Source organism: Eumetopias jubatus, unplaced genomic scaffold (genome assembly GCF_037043125.1).
Source record: "Eumetopias jubatus isolate StellerSeaLion01/CBP00866 unplaced genomic scaffold, mEumJub1_p1.0 scaffold_10, whole genome shotgun sequence".
Lineage (NCBI taxonomy): Eukaryota > Metazoa > Chordata > Mammalia > Carnivora > Otariidae > Eumetopias > Eumetopias jubatus.
In genome coordinates, this window is record NW_028274816.1 from 93,237,587 (window position 1) to 93,251,175 (window position 13,589).

General features: G+C 39.9%; 1 protein-coding gene across 9 annotated transcripts in view; it reads right to left on the reverse strand.

The window, feature by feature from the left end:
• Positions 1-13,589, reverse strand: part of CEP112 (centrosomal protein 112) — a 490,180-nt gene that overhangs the window by 130,635 nt on the left and 345,956 nt on the right. For 7 of the 9 annotated variants that reach the window (XR_003610708.2, XM_028112476.2, XM_028112475.2 and 4 more), the window contains one exon: positions 13,154-13,303. The exons of the other annotated variants lie outside the window; for them this stretch is intronic. Coding sequence is in view for 6 of the 7 variants with exons in the window: in XM_028112476.2 (XP_027968277.1) it covers positions 13,154-13,303 (150 nt within the window). In the remaining variant the exon portion in view is untranslated. The remainder of the gene's footprint in view (positions 1-13,153; positions 13,304-13,589) is intronic. 9 annotated transcript variants of the gene reach the window in all.

The window sequence follows — 13,589 nt, forward strand, 5'->3', positions numbered from 1 at the left end:
CCCCAACTGGGTGTTGCTGTCACCCATGCCCAAGGTGGGGGACAGAGTACAGGAAGACAACAGCAACCTGCTGAATTCTTTGGGAATAAGACCTGGGGAAGCAAGAGATAGTATTATGTTCCCTAAAAGGAGGAGGCATAAATTTCATTGCTGGTAAATAGTAAAAGAGAGGTTTATCAAGAGTCACCTGAGACTGACCAGAAACCCAGCTTCTGCTAGAGAGAATGGGCCAACAGCTAATTAAATCAAGACATAACGAAACTATTTAATATAATGAATGTATTAAATCATTATCAAGTCTTCTAATAATTAAAATTCTTTATAACCCATTGCTTCTGAATGTACACATGGATGTGAATATATATATAATTATGTGTATATACACATATGTATATGCATAGTAATCATTCAGTAATTTTGGTTATGGAGGCTTACAATTATGTATTTCAGTGCTCATTATGTTCATCATACTGGCTTTGAAATAGTTTCTGAGATAGTTCAGAATCATTAAAGATTAAAATATTTCCAAATAGTTATTTTTTAATTTTTTTCAAATATTAAAGAAACTGATGCTTATATATCCCAAAATTTGATTCACCAAAGCCATTCATATTTTGGACCATGCAGTAAAAAAATTCACACAGTGGCTTCCAAAGAGTAGAGTTTACACAGCTACTAGTGAAGGAGAATCTGTTTTCACCTGTATTCTTTGAATCATTCTCGGTCATTCCCACATTCACTCATCAAACACTAATTGGTCTCTTAGTATATTAAGGCAGTGTCCCAGAGGCTGAAAATACTTTTCATAATGCCTGAAGGATTTTGCCACTGAACAAATGATCTTCAACTAGTCTTTAAATAAAATAAAATTTTGCCAGGGAACAGAACTGAAGGAAAGATATGGCGGTAAAACGCTTTGGGGGGAGAACTGTTCATTTCTTCTCTGCTCATTTACTGTTATTGCTTCTCCTTGCTCCAGGAAGCGAAGTCATAATTCACTACCACGCTGTACCCAACCTTGTCTTCCAGAGTATTCTTCCTGGAAAATGGCACTTAGGGTTTTTGCTAGTATGAATGAATGGCTCTGTCTTCCTTTCTGAGTACGCAGGCAAGCCTTCTTGGGTGGGATGGAAAATACAGTTCTATTCTTAGCATTATTAATTCTAATTCAAGAGAGCACAAAGAAAATGCCACTTCGCCCCCGCACCCTTAGGACGTGCATACAGGGGAGATAGGAATTAAATAATGAACAGGTCCCAAACAAAGCCATCCAATGCTAGGCACTGAGATTTCTTTCTGTTTCTCAATGCTACTAAAACCCCACAATGAGGTTTGTAATTTTATTCTTTGGGAAATGGATTCCTGTAAGCTTTTAGCACAGTGAGAATTGCCCAATCTTATGAAATATTCTCTTTTCCTCCCTCAAGCCCTTCTGGTAATACAGACCAGATTTCTAGATGTCCTACTGGCAGCCGACCTTTTCTCGTGAACTCCAGTCAGTGGCCAAGGGAGAGAAGGATCAATGCTTTAAAATCTCTTTTCTATGCCTGCAAGCAAAAATTTTACAACATTTCTCCTTGATATGAAATCTCTGCTTGGACATCTGGCTTCACAGTGAGGAACTTTCAATACACTAGCTTCAAAGAAAGGGCTTAGCCCTGGTGGGGCAGTGATGCCAGAAGAATGTTCCACAGTCTTTCTATAGAACTATTTCTAACAATTTCCCCCAGTGAACTTCTATGAGTGCAGTGGATAGTGCTAACTAACATGTAGATAACTTTGCTTCGGTGGACAGCCTTTTGGGAGCCTTCCCCTGGAGGAGACAAATTATACTCTCAGATAATATATGCAAGTTATAGGGTATTTTATTTGAATCTGCCTAATCAGGCAAAACATGTCACTGTTTATCACAAGATCAAAATTGTTTACACCTATCTGCTATACCATCCCAAAATATTTACAAGCTTGCTGCCATCCATAAGATAACATGAGAATAAATGGACACTATTAGTGCTCAGAGCCTGGACTTATGAGGTAGTATCATTCATTCACTCAGCATATTTCTGGCACCTTCCACTGGACCAAATGTTGTGGCAAGAGCCTGTTCCCAAGAAGCTCAGAGTCTAGTCGGCGAGAAAGACAATCAATCAAAAGACAGATTTGCAATCTCCTATCTGCAATCCTGAAATTCAAAAATCCTCCGAAAACCACAAATTATTTTTGAAAGGTTGCGGTTCACTTGCGAGGCAACAAAACCGGACTGATGTCTGCCAGGGTTCCTAGTCTTTCTTTGTCCCATTTGTGATACTGGCACGTTTCACTGTGCATTTATGTGTCTGGGCGCAGTGTGCCGACCCAACCCCACCCCGGATAAAGGACAAGCACCGCACCACCTTCCCAGAATCTGCAGATCCTGATTTGTGGAACATAGCCAATCCACGGTTTGGATCAGGGGTTGCAGACCAGTGTTACAGAGCAGTGAAAGCTTCACCAGAGGAAGGCCAAAGCTGGCATGAGCTTCCCACTCCGACACGTCACAGAAAAGATGACATTTAAATCTTAAAAGGGAAGGACCTCACACACAGTTATGGGATCACGGGGAGCATGGCATGAATGCTGAGGACTGGCCGTTTGATGAGGCGGACAAAAGGGCAGCAGTTCTCAAAGTTTTTGGTCTCTGGATCCCTTTACACTCTTAAAAGAATCCCAGAGGTTTTGTTTATGCGTGTTCTATTTATTGATATTTACTGTATTAGAAATTAAAATTAAGAAATATTAAAATATTTATTAATTTTAAAATAAGCCATAAATCCATTGTGTGTGAACATAAATATCATATTTTTAATAAAAATAACTTTTCTAAGGCAAAAAAAATTAGTGAGAAGAGTGGCTATGCTTTATATTTTTCTGAGTCTTTTTAATGTCTGGCTTAATAGAAGGGAGCTGGATTCTCCTACCTGCTTCTGTGCTCCATCTCTTGCAATGTGTTGCTCTGCGTGAGGTATAGGAAAACAATCTAGTCTCCCACAAATAAGTAATTAGGAAAGGAAGGATTATTTTAGTAGCCTTTTCAGATGATTGTGGATACTCATTAGGACAAATCAAAACTTGACAAGCAGTAGGGGTGCCCAGGTGGTTCACTTGATTGAGCGTCTGCCTTTGGCTCAGGTCATGATCCCAGGGTCCTGGGACTGAGTCCCTTATCAGGCTCCCTGCTCAGTGAGGAGTCCGCTTCTCCCTCTCTCTCTGCCCCTTTCCCTGCTCATGTGTGCATGTACTCTCTCTCCTTCTCTCTCTAATAAATAAATAAATAAATAAATAAATAAATAAACAAACAAACAAACAAACAAATAAAATCTTTTAAAAAACCCCAAGCTTGACATGTGGTAGTTTCTTAAAGGTTAGCTGCAATACCCAATTTGAAACTCTTAGCTGTGAACTTTGCCTACTACTCCATTAAAATCCATTGTTCTCAGGCGCCTGGGTGGCTCAGTCCATTGAGCGTCTGCCTTTAGCTTGGTCATGGTCCCAGGGTCCTGGGATGGAGTTCCGCATCAGGCTCCCTGCCCAGTTGGGAGTCTGCTTCTCCCTCTGCCCTTTCCCCACCTCTCATGCTCACCATCTTTCTCTCTCTTGTGTGCACACACAAAAATAAATAAAGTCTTAAAAAAAATCCATTGTTCTCTTTTATACGTTGTAAGGATCTTTTACCCACACATGATTTTGTAACACCAGGTATCGGTCATTTAGAAAACACTGGTACAGTGAGTTATATAAATCTTCCAAATGTTGATACACTTCATTATATTCCTCCCCCTTGCTTCCCATTCACATCATTAGTAATACCACTGATCTCATCAGAAAAGTCTTTAAGTACTGGGGAGCTGTCAAGCTTACCGTGATGGTACAAGGTTTTCCAAATTTCTGATTTTTGCTTAAAGGCTCAGATTTTATCATTAGCAACAGTATAACCAGTTGTTGGCCTTGAAGTGTCAGGTTCACTTCCTTCTCAAGAACACCTCTGCCAGAGAGTCAAATCTGAATAAGCCTACTTTGCCAGTCCTTGTTCCTTCCAGGTGCCTAGAGTTCAGCTCACACTCAAACAAATGCAGAGCTGCTTTTCCTAGAGACAACACCACACTTCAGTCTGCAGAAGTGCTTTGTGTGTACTTCCTATTAATATTAAAAAGATATGTTCTCAAGGGTTGAGATTTCATAGAATACTTTATTGCTTCAGTTTTTTTTAAAGCACAAGTAGATGGTGGTGAAGGAAATAATCACTACTCAGTTTAGTGACAATGTTGTGTTTTGTGCTAAGACACCAGCAGTTTTATCCACCGTGGCTTTTATATCATCAGTGCAAATGTGAACACAGTGAAAAAGGCAAATGATGTCTTAGAAAACAGCTGTGATCTTGTGGAGCTCCTGAAAAGGTATCAGGGACACACACAGGTCTGAGGACACCTTGAGAACTGTGGGTTTGAATCATCAAGTGTTTTGCATGCCATGCTGGCAAGTATAGGCTTTTAGGCAATGGAAAGCCACTGATGGATTTTAAGTAGCAAACCACATGCTCATATTTGTGTTTTAGAAAGGTCTCCTTATCAACATGGGGAGGAATAGACTTGGGACAGTTGAGTTGTTGGCAGTGATTCTATATAGGAGGGATTGTAATAGGCAAGGACAAAGATGATAAAGGGCTGACTAAGAAGGTAGGAACTAGTGATTGCAGAATGGAGTATGTGTTGGCAGATATTTAGGCATTATTTCTAGGAATTGACCTCAGAGAGGTGAGGGAGGAGAAGGATTCATTCAAGGGGACTTCCAGAATCTGACTTGAGGGACCAGTCAATTCAGATCATCAATACAAGAAGAACAGGTTGGGGGCAAGGCAAGAGTGAGAGGAAGACGTGTTCAGTTTATAGGATGTCTAGTTTGAGCAGCCTAATGGGTCATCAAGTGAAAATGTGTGATGGTAGTTAGAAATCTGGATTGAGAGCCCAGAAAAAAGTCTAGGTGGAGATGAAGATTCAAAATTCATTTGCACAGAAGCTACATAATGAAGAGGTGAGACTGTCCAGGATGCATACAGAGAAAGTAGAAGTGGTCTTACCTAAGACCACTATTTTTGAGTGTAAAAAGAGGAGGAAGAAACAGGGAATGGAGGTGGGAGAGAGGGTTTCAGAATGGTGGATGAACTGGGAATGTGTTGCCATGGAGCTAAGGGAGATTTTAGAGACTGTTATGTGGCCGATTAAATCCTTGTTCATAGATGTTCATGGACTCTTACTTGAGTGGTTCTATAGTTTCCCTGCCCCACTGATGTGGATGGAAATGAGGCTGAGGCTGCAGGAATGTTTTTTCCTGTTCATCATTTTGTACTCATCATAATCCACCATGAGGAGGATACCCCAGGCAGCTACTAGTCTGGGGAGATTGTGCAGACAGATAGAGTAGGCCTGAACTCATTCTAAAGCCTGGAGTCAAATGCAGCCAATCAACAGCCTGAATCTAAGCCATAGCAATAATCCATAGATATTCTGCAAAAAATTAAATAAATAAATGCTTGTTATTATAAGTCATTAAATTTGGGGGCTTGTTTGTTATGCAGCATTATTGTGGCAATAGCAGATGAACACAGGTTCCTTGTTAAATGTTGTAAAGGAGTCAAACGGGCTTCTAAGATCAAATAGAAGGTTTTACAACACCAAATGAAGTGACTAACAAGTAAAAACTAGCAAAAATGCACTGAAGCACTGAAATAGAGTAGTAAGGTAAATAATACAAAAAAAAAACAAAAAAAAAACACCCTGTCAAAAGCCTATAGTCAAGGAAAGAAACATGATTCTGGAGCACACCAGAGTATTACATCAGGATACAACCTCCATATATGCCAATGTCCCCCAATTCACTATTTTGTCAGAAGTCAACAAAATCCTGAGAAATCTCATTAATATCACCAAATGTGGAGAGAAACAAGCTGTATGAGTGACCACCTCATCTTTTTCCTCTTCCGGCCGTGAGAAGTGGAAAAGGATATGGTGGAAAAACAGGGCTTTCTATTTCTGAGAAAAGTGAAGGTGTCAGGACTTCAGGGATACATGCCAAATTGGGATAATTCAAACCCCAAAGGCGTATCAGATGCCCTCTCCCATTTAGGTAGCATGAACATGGAAACACAGAACAGTCACCCCAACCAGACTACACCCCAACCACCTCTACCCCAGATCTTCCCCCCCACCCTTGGGTTAGAGAAAATGCACAGACTCCATAAATCAGTTTTACTTATAGAGAGGGGAGAATCACGATGCTTCAGAAACATATATTGAATGTTTAACATGTAGAGGTATTCTGGTTAATTACGGAATTTATCCTGGTTAATCTACTAACCTTAATACAATAAAGAAAGACTTCTTTAGGAATCCCTCAAAAAAAAAAGCAAATCATTTCCATGGAGGAAAACCTAATTTTGCCCAGCCTCCCCCACAGCAATATTAAATGTTAGGTGGGCAATGTTTACAGTTCTCATGGGAAAACACATGCCCAAACGGTGCCCATCTAACATGGCATTCAAACATAAAGGTAAATAGGCAGACATTCTTAAACATGAACAATTCAGGGAAGACAGTACCATGAGTCTTCAAAAATGACTTGACCATGAAATCCAGCCAATCCAGAACCAAATCGAAGTAAAAACTTCAGAAACAGAGTCGCTGTGGTAAAAGGTCCAGTGGTAAGCACCAAATTCACTAAGGACAGCATGAGTATTAAACTGAAGAATAGGGTTATGGACAAATTGTGACTATCACAAATCTGGACAGTGTAAAAATAATACCACTGTCCCAGGCTAGAGGCGGAAAGCAGGGGTTATGGGAGGAAGTATGAATGTCTTAATGTACTCATTTTCAACCCCAAATCAAATTCTGTCCAAAAGTCTAATAATTCCTTCTTTAGACACTAGTTTCTTTCATCTGTTGAATTGAAGTAAAATTAACTCCAGAGATCTTTCTAAAACAAGCAGAAATACAGGATCTGGAGGATTACCTCATTTTATGAGTCTTTTTAGCTTTCCTTCTCTTTTCTCCTTATATGTAGTAGGATTATCTGAAATGATGTTCACCTTAATGTGATGATGGTTATTTCTGAGTGATGGGATTTGGGGTTACTTTAAATATTACCTTTCCCCCTACATTTTGAATCATTTGTGAGCATATGTGATTATCCATTTTTTACAAAAACAACAGAGATTTTCTTTAAAACTATGCATGCAGCTAGGCTATGATGTTAAATAACAATGTTGATTCTGGGTGGTAGGAATATAAATGTAGTTATTTTTCTACTTGGTACTATTTCATACAGGTTAGGAATCAATGGGAGATGAAAACCGGACATTTAGCATAGATTATTGTATGGGTTCAAGATGGCTTCACCATCTCCGCCACTCCTCCCTTCCAGAGGTAGAGGCTAATTCCACTCCCTCCTTGGTTCAGGCTGACCCTGGGACCTATCTCAACCAATAGAATGTGATCGAAGTTCCACTGTGAATCTTCCTACAGTAGCCTTAAAGGAAGTGCAGATCTGCCTTCACCTATTGGAATACTCCTCTTGGATGCCAGCTTCCATATGAAAGGTCTGACCACCCAGAGAGTGAGGCCATATGGAGAGCACCTGGAGCCATACTGGATGTTGCAGCCCAGCCAAGCTTCCTGCTGAACATAACTCCACAATGCTACACATGGAGCAGAAGAACCACCCAGCCTATCCCTGCCTGAATTTCTGATCCAAAGAATTCTAGGCATATAAAATGGTTGTTGCTTTATGACGTGGATGGAACTGGAGGGTGTTATGCTGAGTGAAATAAGTCAATCAGAGAAAGACAGGTATCATATAACCTCACTGATATGAGGAATTCTTAATCTCAGGAAACAAACTGAGGGTTGCTGGAGTGGCGGGGGGTGGGAGGGATGGGGTGGCTGGGTGATAGACATTGGGGAGGGTATGTGCTATGGTGAGCGCTGTGAACTGTGCAAGACTGTTGAATCACAGATCTGTACCTCTGAAACAAATAATGCAATATATATTAAGAAAAAAAAAGAAGAAGAAGATAGCAGGAGGGGAAGAATGAAGGGGAGTAAGTCGGAGGGGGAGACGAACCATGAGAGACAATGGACTCTGAAAAACAAACTGAGGGTTCTAGAGGGGAGGGGGGTGGGGGGATGTGTTAGCCTGGGGATGGGTATTAAAGAGGGCACGTTCTGCGTGGAGCACTGGGTGTTATGCAAAAACAATGAATCATGGAACACTACATCAAAAACTAATGATGTAATGTATGGTGATTAACATAACAATAAAAAATTAATAAAACGGTTGTTGCTTTAAAACATCAAGTTTTGGGGTGGTGTGTTATATGCAGGAGAGCCGGCTCTTTTTAAGAAGCTTGACTTTGAAGGTAAGGAGTGAGCTAAAGCAGTAGGTAAGTGATAAAGATCTTTTTGCTCTCAAGATAGGGCATACTACGGTATAAAAGATTTACCTGAATGAATGCATTTGTTTCTGTAACTCCTTTTACACTCCAGGAATTCTGTTCTGTGAATGACCTCGCTTGGTCTGTTGTCTCTTAGACAGCCAGGATCATGCCTGCTCTTGGGTCTCTGCTACCATGATTAATATCCACTGGACTCCTTTAGGCTGCTGGCTCTTCCTCTTTCACCAAATAGTTTTAGTTGTTTCTTATTGCAAAAGTGATGTTATAATTAAAAATATGGAACTAAGATAAAAGAAAATTACCACGAATTCCACCCTGCAGAGATGTCCTCCAGTAAAATTTTGATATATAATACCTTCTTTTTTCTCTTTATATGCACTTTTATTTGCAAACATGACCTCATATACAATTTCTGTAAACTGTATTTTCATTGAAAACTATCTTGTGAACATTTTCACTATCCTTAAATATCCTTCTCCAATACCATTTTCAATAGCACATCATTTTTAGTTTATGTACTATGGCAAAAAAATATAGAAAGGAAATAGAAAATGTGAGTATGGTGGGTGCCTTGCATGCAGCAGGACCTTGATAAATAGTTATTTGATTGATGAATGAATGTTAGAATGAATATTTTTTTGGCTAGCTGAAGCTCTGTGTGAACTTTTAACTGCCACCTTTGGGCACATTCTGGAACTGGGTCAATGGGCATGTCTCTCAGGCAATGTGATATAGGTACTGCCAAATTATTCTCCAGAAATGTTTTAGCAGGTTACATTATACCACACTAGTGGCCCTTAAAAGGGGATTGTGGTACAAAGATACAAATGTAGGGATCTGAAGGGGTATGTGCACCCCGATGTTTATAGCAGCAATGTCCACAATAGCCAAACTGTGGAAAGAGCCAAGATGTCCATCGACAGATGAATGGATAAAGAAGATGTGGTATATACACACAATGGAATATTATGCAGCCATCAAAAGGAATGAGAGCTTACCATTTGCAACGACGTGGATGGAACTGGAGGGTGTTATGCTGAGTGAAATAAGTCAATCAGAGAAAGACAGGTATATGACCTCACTGATATGAGGAATTCTTAATCTCAGGAAACAAACTGAGGGTTGCTGGAGTGGTGGGGGGGTGGGAGGGACGGGGTGGCTGGGTGATAGACTTTGGGGAGGGTATGTGCTATGGCGAGCGCTGTGAATTGTGCAAGACTGTTGAATCACAGATCTGTACCTCTGAAACAAATAATGCAATATATGTTAAGAAAAAAAAAGAAGAAGATAGCAGGAGGGGAAGAATGTAGGGGGGGGAATCAGAGGGGAAGACCAACCATGAGAGACGATGGACTCTGAAAAACAAACTGAGGGTTCTAGAGGGGAGGGGGGTGGGGGGATGGGTTAGCCTGGTGATGGGTATTAAGGAGGGCACATTGTGCATGGAGCACTGGGTGTTATGCACAAACAATGAATCATGGAACACTACAACCAAAACTAATGATGTAATGTATGGTGATTAACATAACAATAAAAAACGTTTTTAAACAAGTGGATTGTGGTAGACTACTTTATACCCGAACTTTTCTCTCAAGAATTACTTTAATAAAAGGTCTGCTGATCCACGGAGACATTATTATAAGCTCTGGAAGGGTGAGTACGAGATTTACTCTCCACCCTCATCCTTGATCACCAGCTTGAGAGCTCAGCTCATCCCTAACCCAGAAAGTGGGGCCAAGTGCATTTCACAATTAGCATGCACACTCTTTATACAGCACTCTTTGATTCTAATATTTCAATATAGTAATATTTAATATCACAAAATCTTTGGTACATATTAGCTTGTTTTGATATAGATGCAGACAAATGCATTTGGTTTCAGAAAACCAAACACAAGCCTCATGTGCCTCTCTCTCTGTGCCTCTCTCCGAGTATCTGGATCTATCCATGTATCTATATGTACAAAACACTCCAACACAATTAGAGTGTCCAAAGCAAACAGCTGTTGCAGACGTGCTATTATCACTCAGGCAGACAGAAAACGAGAGTGAGGCTATCTCGGTTCATTTGTGCACTTGGCCAACGACTGGCTTTCAGGGACAGAATGTAGAGACTGGTGTGTGTCCAGTAGTTCATGGCTGAGCCATTCCTGTCAGGAAGACCATGACTTGAACCTGGCTGTGACAGTTGTTGAGCAGTATGACCTTGGACTGGTTATTGAGCCTGAGCCTCAGTTCTCCCACCTGTAAGATGGGGATGATAGAAATACCTTCCTTATAAAGATTACTAGAAGGCCTAAATGACATAACGGGACTGGTGATGAATAAAAATGTCTGGCAGAGAGTGTGGGACATCAAGAATAAGAATAAGCTATTATTCTTTTAAATAAGAATAAGCTATTATTCCTTTCATTTTTGTTGACATAGTCTGGAAAAGGAAAGCAAGGCGAGGAGTGCTAATGAATCACCTATCTTATGTAGGTTAGTAAAGAAACCCCACAACGGTCATTTACTTTACACATAATCTAACTGAGTCAATCGAAACTGTACTGTGTCTGCGGCGCCTGGGTGGCTCCGTCGGTTACACGGCTGACTCCTGATTTGGGCTCAGGTTGAGATCTCAGGGTCCGAGGCTCAGCAAGGAGTCTGTTTAGGACTCTCTCTCCTCTCCTTCTGCCCCTCCTCCCTACTCTCTCTCTCTCTCTCCCCTCGTAAAAAACAAAACAAAACAAAAAACTGAACTATATCGTACCTACATTCTAATTTTAGTTATTTTCAAGTACCTATGTTCCGGAGGTCATAAGTACCATATAATATATATTTTAATATAATCTTAAGTATGTACATCTTTTAAATTCAGTCTTTAAGATCTGACACTTCTCTGGAAATTAGGGTCACAATGGTTTTCTGTTTTAACAGGTAAGTGGATTAAAACTGCAAAAACAGTTAAAATAGGTAGTTGTACTAATTATATTTCTTTCAAGATTTTTTTCTTAGGGGTGCCTGGGTGGCTCAGTCGTTAAGCGTCTGCCTTTGGCTCGGGTCATGATCCCAGGGTCCTGGGATCGAGCCCCGCATCGGGCTCCCTGCTCAGCCAGGAGCCTGCTTCTCCCTCTCCCACTCCTCCGCTTGTGTTCCCTCTCTAGCTGTCTCTCTCTCTCTGTCAAATGAATAAATAAAATCTTTAAAAAATAAAAGATTTTTTTCTTAGTCTTAAGAAACAATACTAGAAACTATGCCATTATGGAGTAAATTTATGTTTTCCCTTTTTGCGTATATTGGGATTCAATTATTTATTTAAAATTTGGAAATTGCCTAGTGCATGGTATTTGGACATCAAATGGAAAAAAATTCACTTAAAATGAAATTTTTATATAACTAAAGGAATTTAAACAAAGTATTCAGCTCAGTTCATGCCAAGCAAAACAGTTATACAGATCAACGAGTACCTCCTGAGCATTTATAAATGAGAAGAGCTTCGAAGATTTTTTTTCAATTACCAGAATATAAAAAAGAAACCTCTTTTTTGTCTCACATCCCACATAGGGGGAAAAGCAGCTGGCTGATGGCAATATATAAGGAAAATCTCATCAAGAACAAAGTAAAGTCAGTCCTCACCACTAACGTGAGGAGGCTGGATGAAATGGCTTCCAAGATTTTGTCCTTATCTGAAGGGTTTTTTTTTATTCCATTCAGTCTTGTCCAGGCTTAAAGAGTATATTTTAAAAAGCAACGTACATTAACACTAGCTTCTCCGTAAATTACTCGGATTGCCTACAATAGGCTACAGAAAAGAAAGACGGAGGGGTTAGGCAGGAAAGGGCAGCGATAAAACCCAAATGTTTCTTTTACTTGTCCTTGCTTTGTATGATTACTCAACATGCTTTAAGCATTGTTATAACAAAGTAAAATCACTGAAAAATAATCTTTTGCTGGAAATTCTTAAAAAAATTTTTGTTCTCTTTTAAATCTTATTTATAAAGGTTTCCAGATGCTTATCCTCACAGATTAAACACAGCGTGATGTAGACACTTACAATAATATTCGCTGCTATGAAGCCAAGAAAAAAACTACTCTGAGATCTAACTGCCTATCACCTAAAGAATCAGGGTCCAGGGAACTTTCTGTTGCTGTTAAAGGCATGATTCTCTGAAGCCATTTGGAAACAGCCTAGGTTCTCAGCAGCAACACATCTACCCTGTACTATGTCAAAGCACATCAAATGGTTGCCATCCCAAACCTCAAACAGGTTATTTCTCATTATGTGAATACATAATGAAAGGATGTGGGCAAAGAATAGAATGTAAATTGGAAGCTGACTTCTGAATTTATTAGCCAGCAGTACTTGACTAAAACAGTCATCCTAATTTCAAGAGACAGTTCCAAAGTGGTTGTCAAGAGAAAGGACAGGGTATTTTTCAAATATTTGTTCAGTGTGAATGGACTGGGCTTGCCAAAAATGACTTTTTATGCTGGCATGTGATCTCTTCGAGGGAAGTCAGCCTGAGTCACTGGATACATCAAAGGTAGAGTCCAGTGAATGGAATTCCAGCAGGCTGTGTGAGCAAGCCAGATACCTGCATTCATCTGCCCACTGCTGCGATTTCAGCCCTCCTTTTAATTACATTAAAGCAGCTGGTACCACTGGTTACTGAAGTCTTCAGATTACCTTGATTGCTCGGTCATTATCTCTAATCAGCTGCTGCTTCTCATCTTCAAACTTCTGTATAACATCCTGGAGCCGCCTTTCTGCAGCAAGCTGCTGCCGGCTCTTCTCCTCTTTCAGAGAGGAAATGGTTGTCTGAAGTTCTGCTATGATCTAAAATGAAAACAGCATGCTATAACTTCCAATTCTTCAGTGAGAGGCATCTATTTTATATGTATTTATGCTTAACAAAAGAGTGGATTTGGCAAAACTCTAATCCACAAACTAAATATTTTCAATTAACGTATCGCACACTATAACGCATGAAATTCCACACAACAAAAGACTAATAAAACTGAATGGTGAACAACTGGTGAACCAAATATATTTGGAAGACATTTCCACTATAACATTCCACAACATTTACTCATCACAAGAAAAGAACATCTGTGATCTCAAA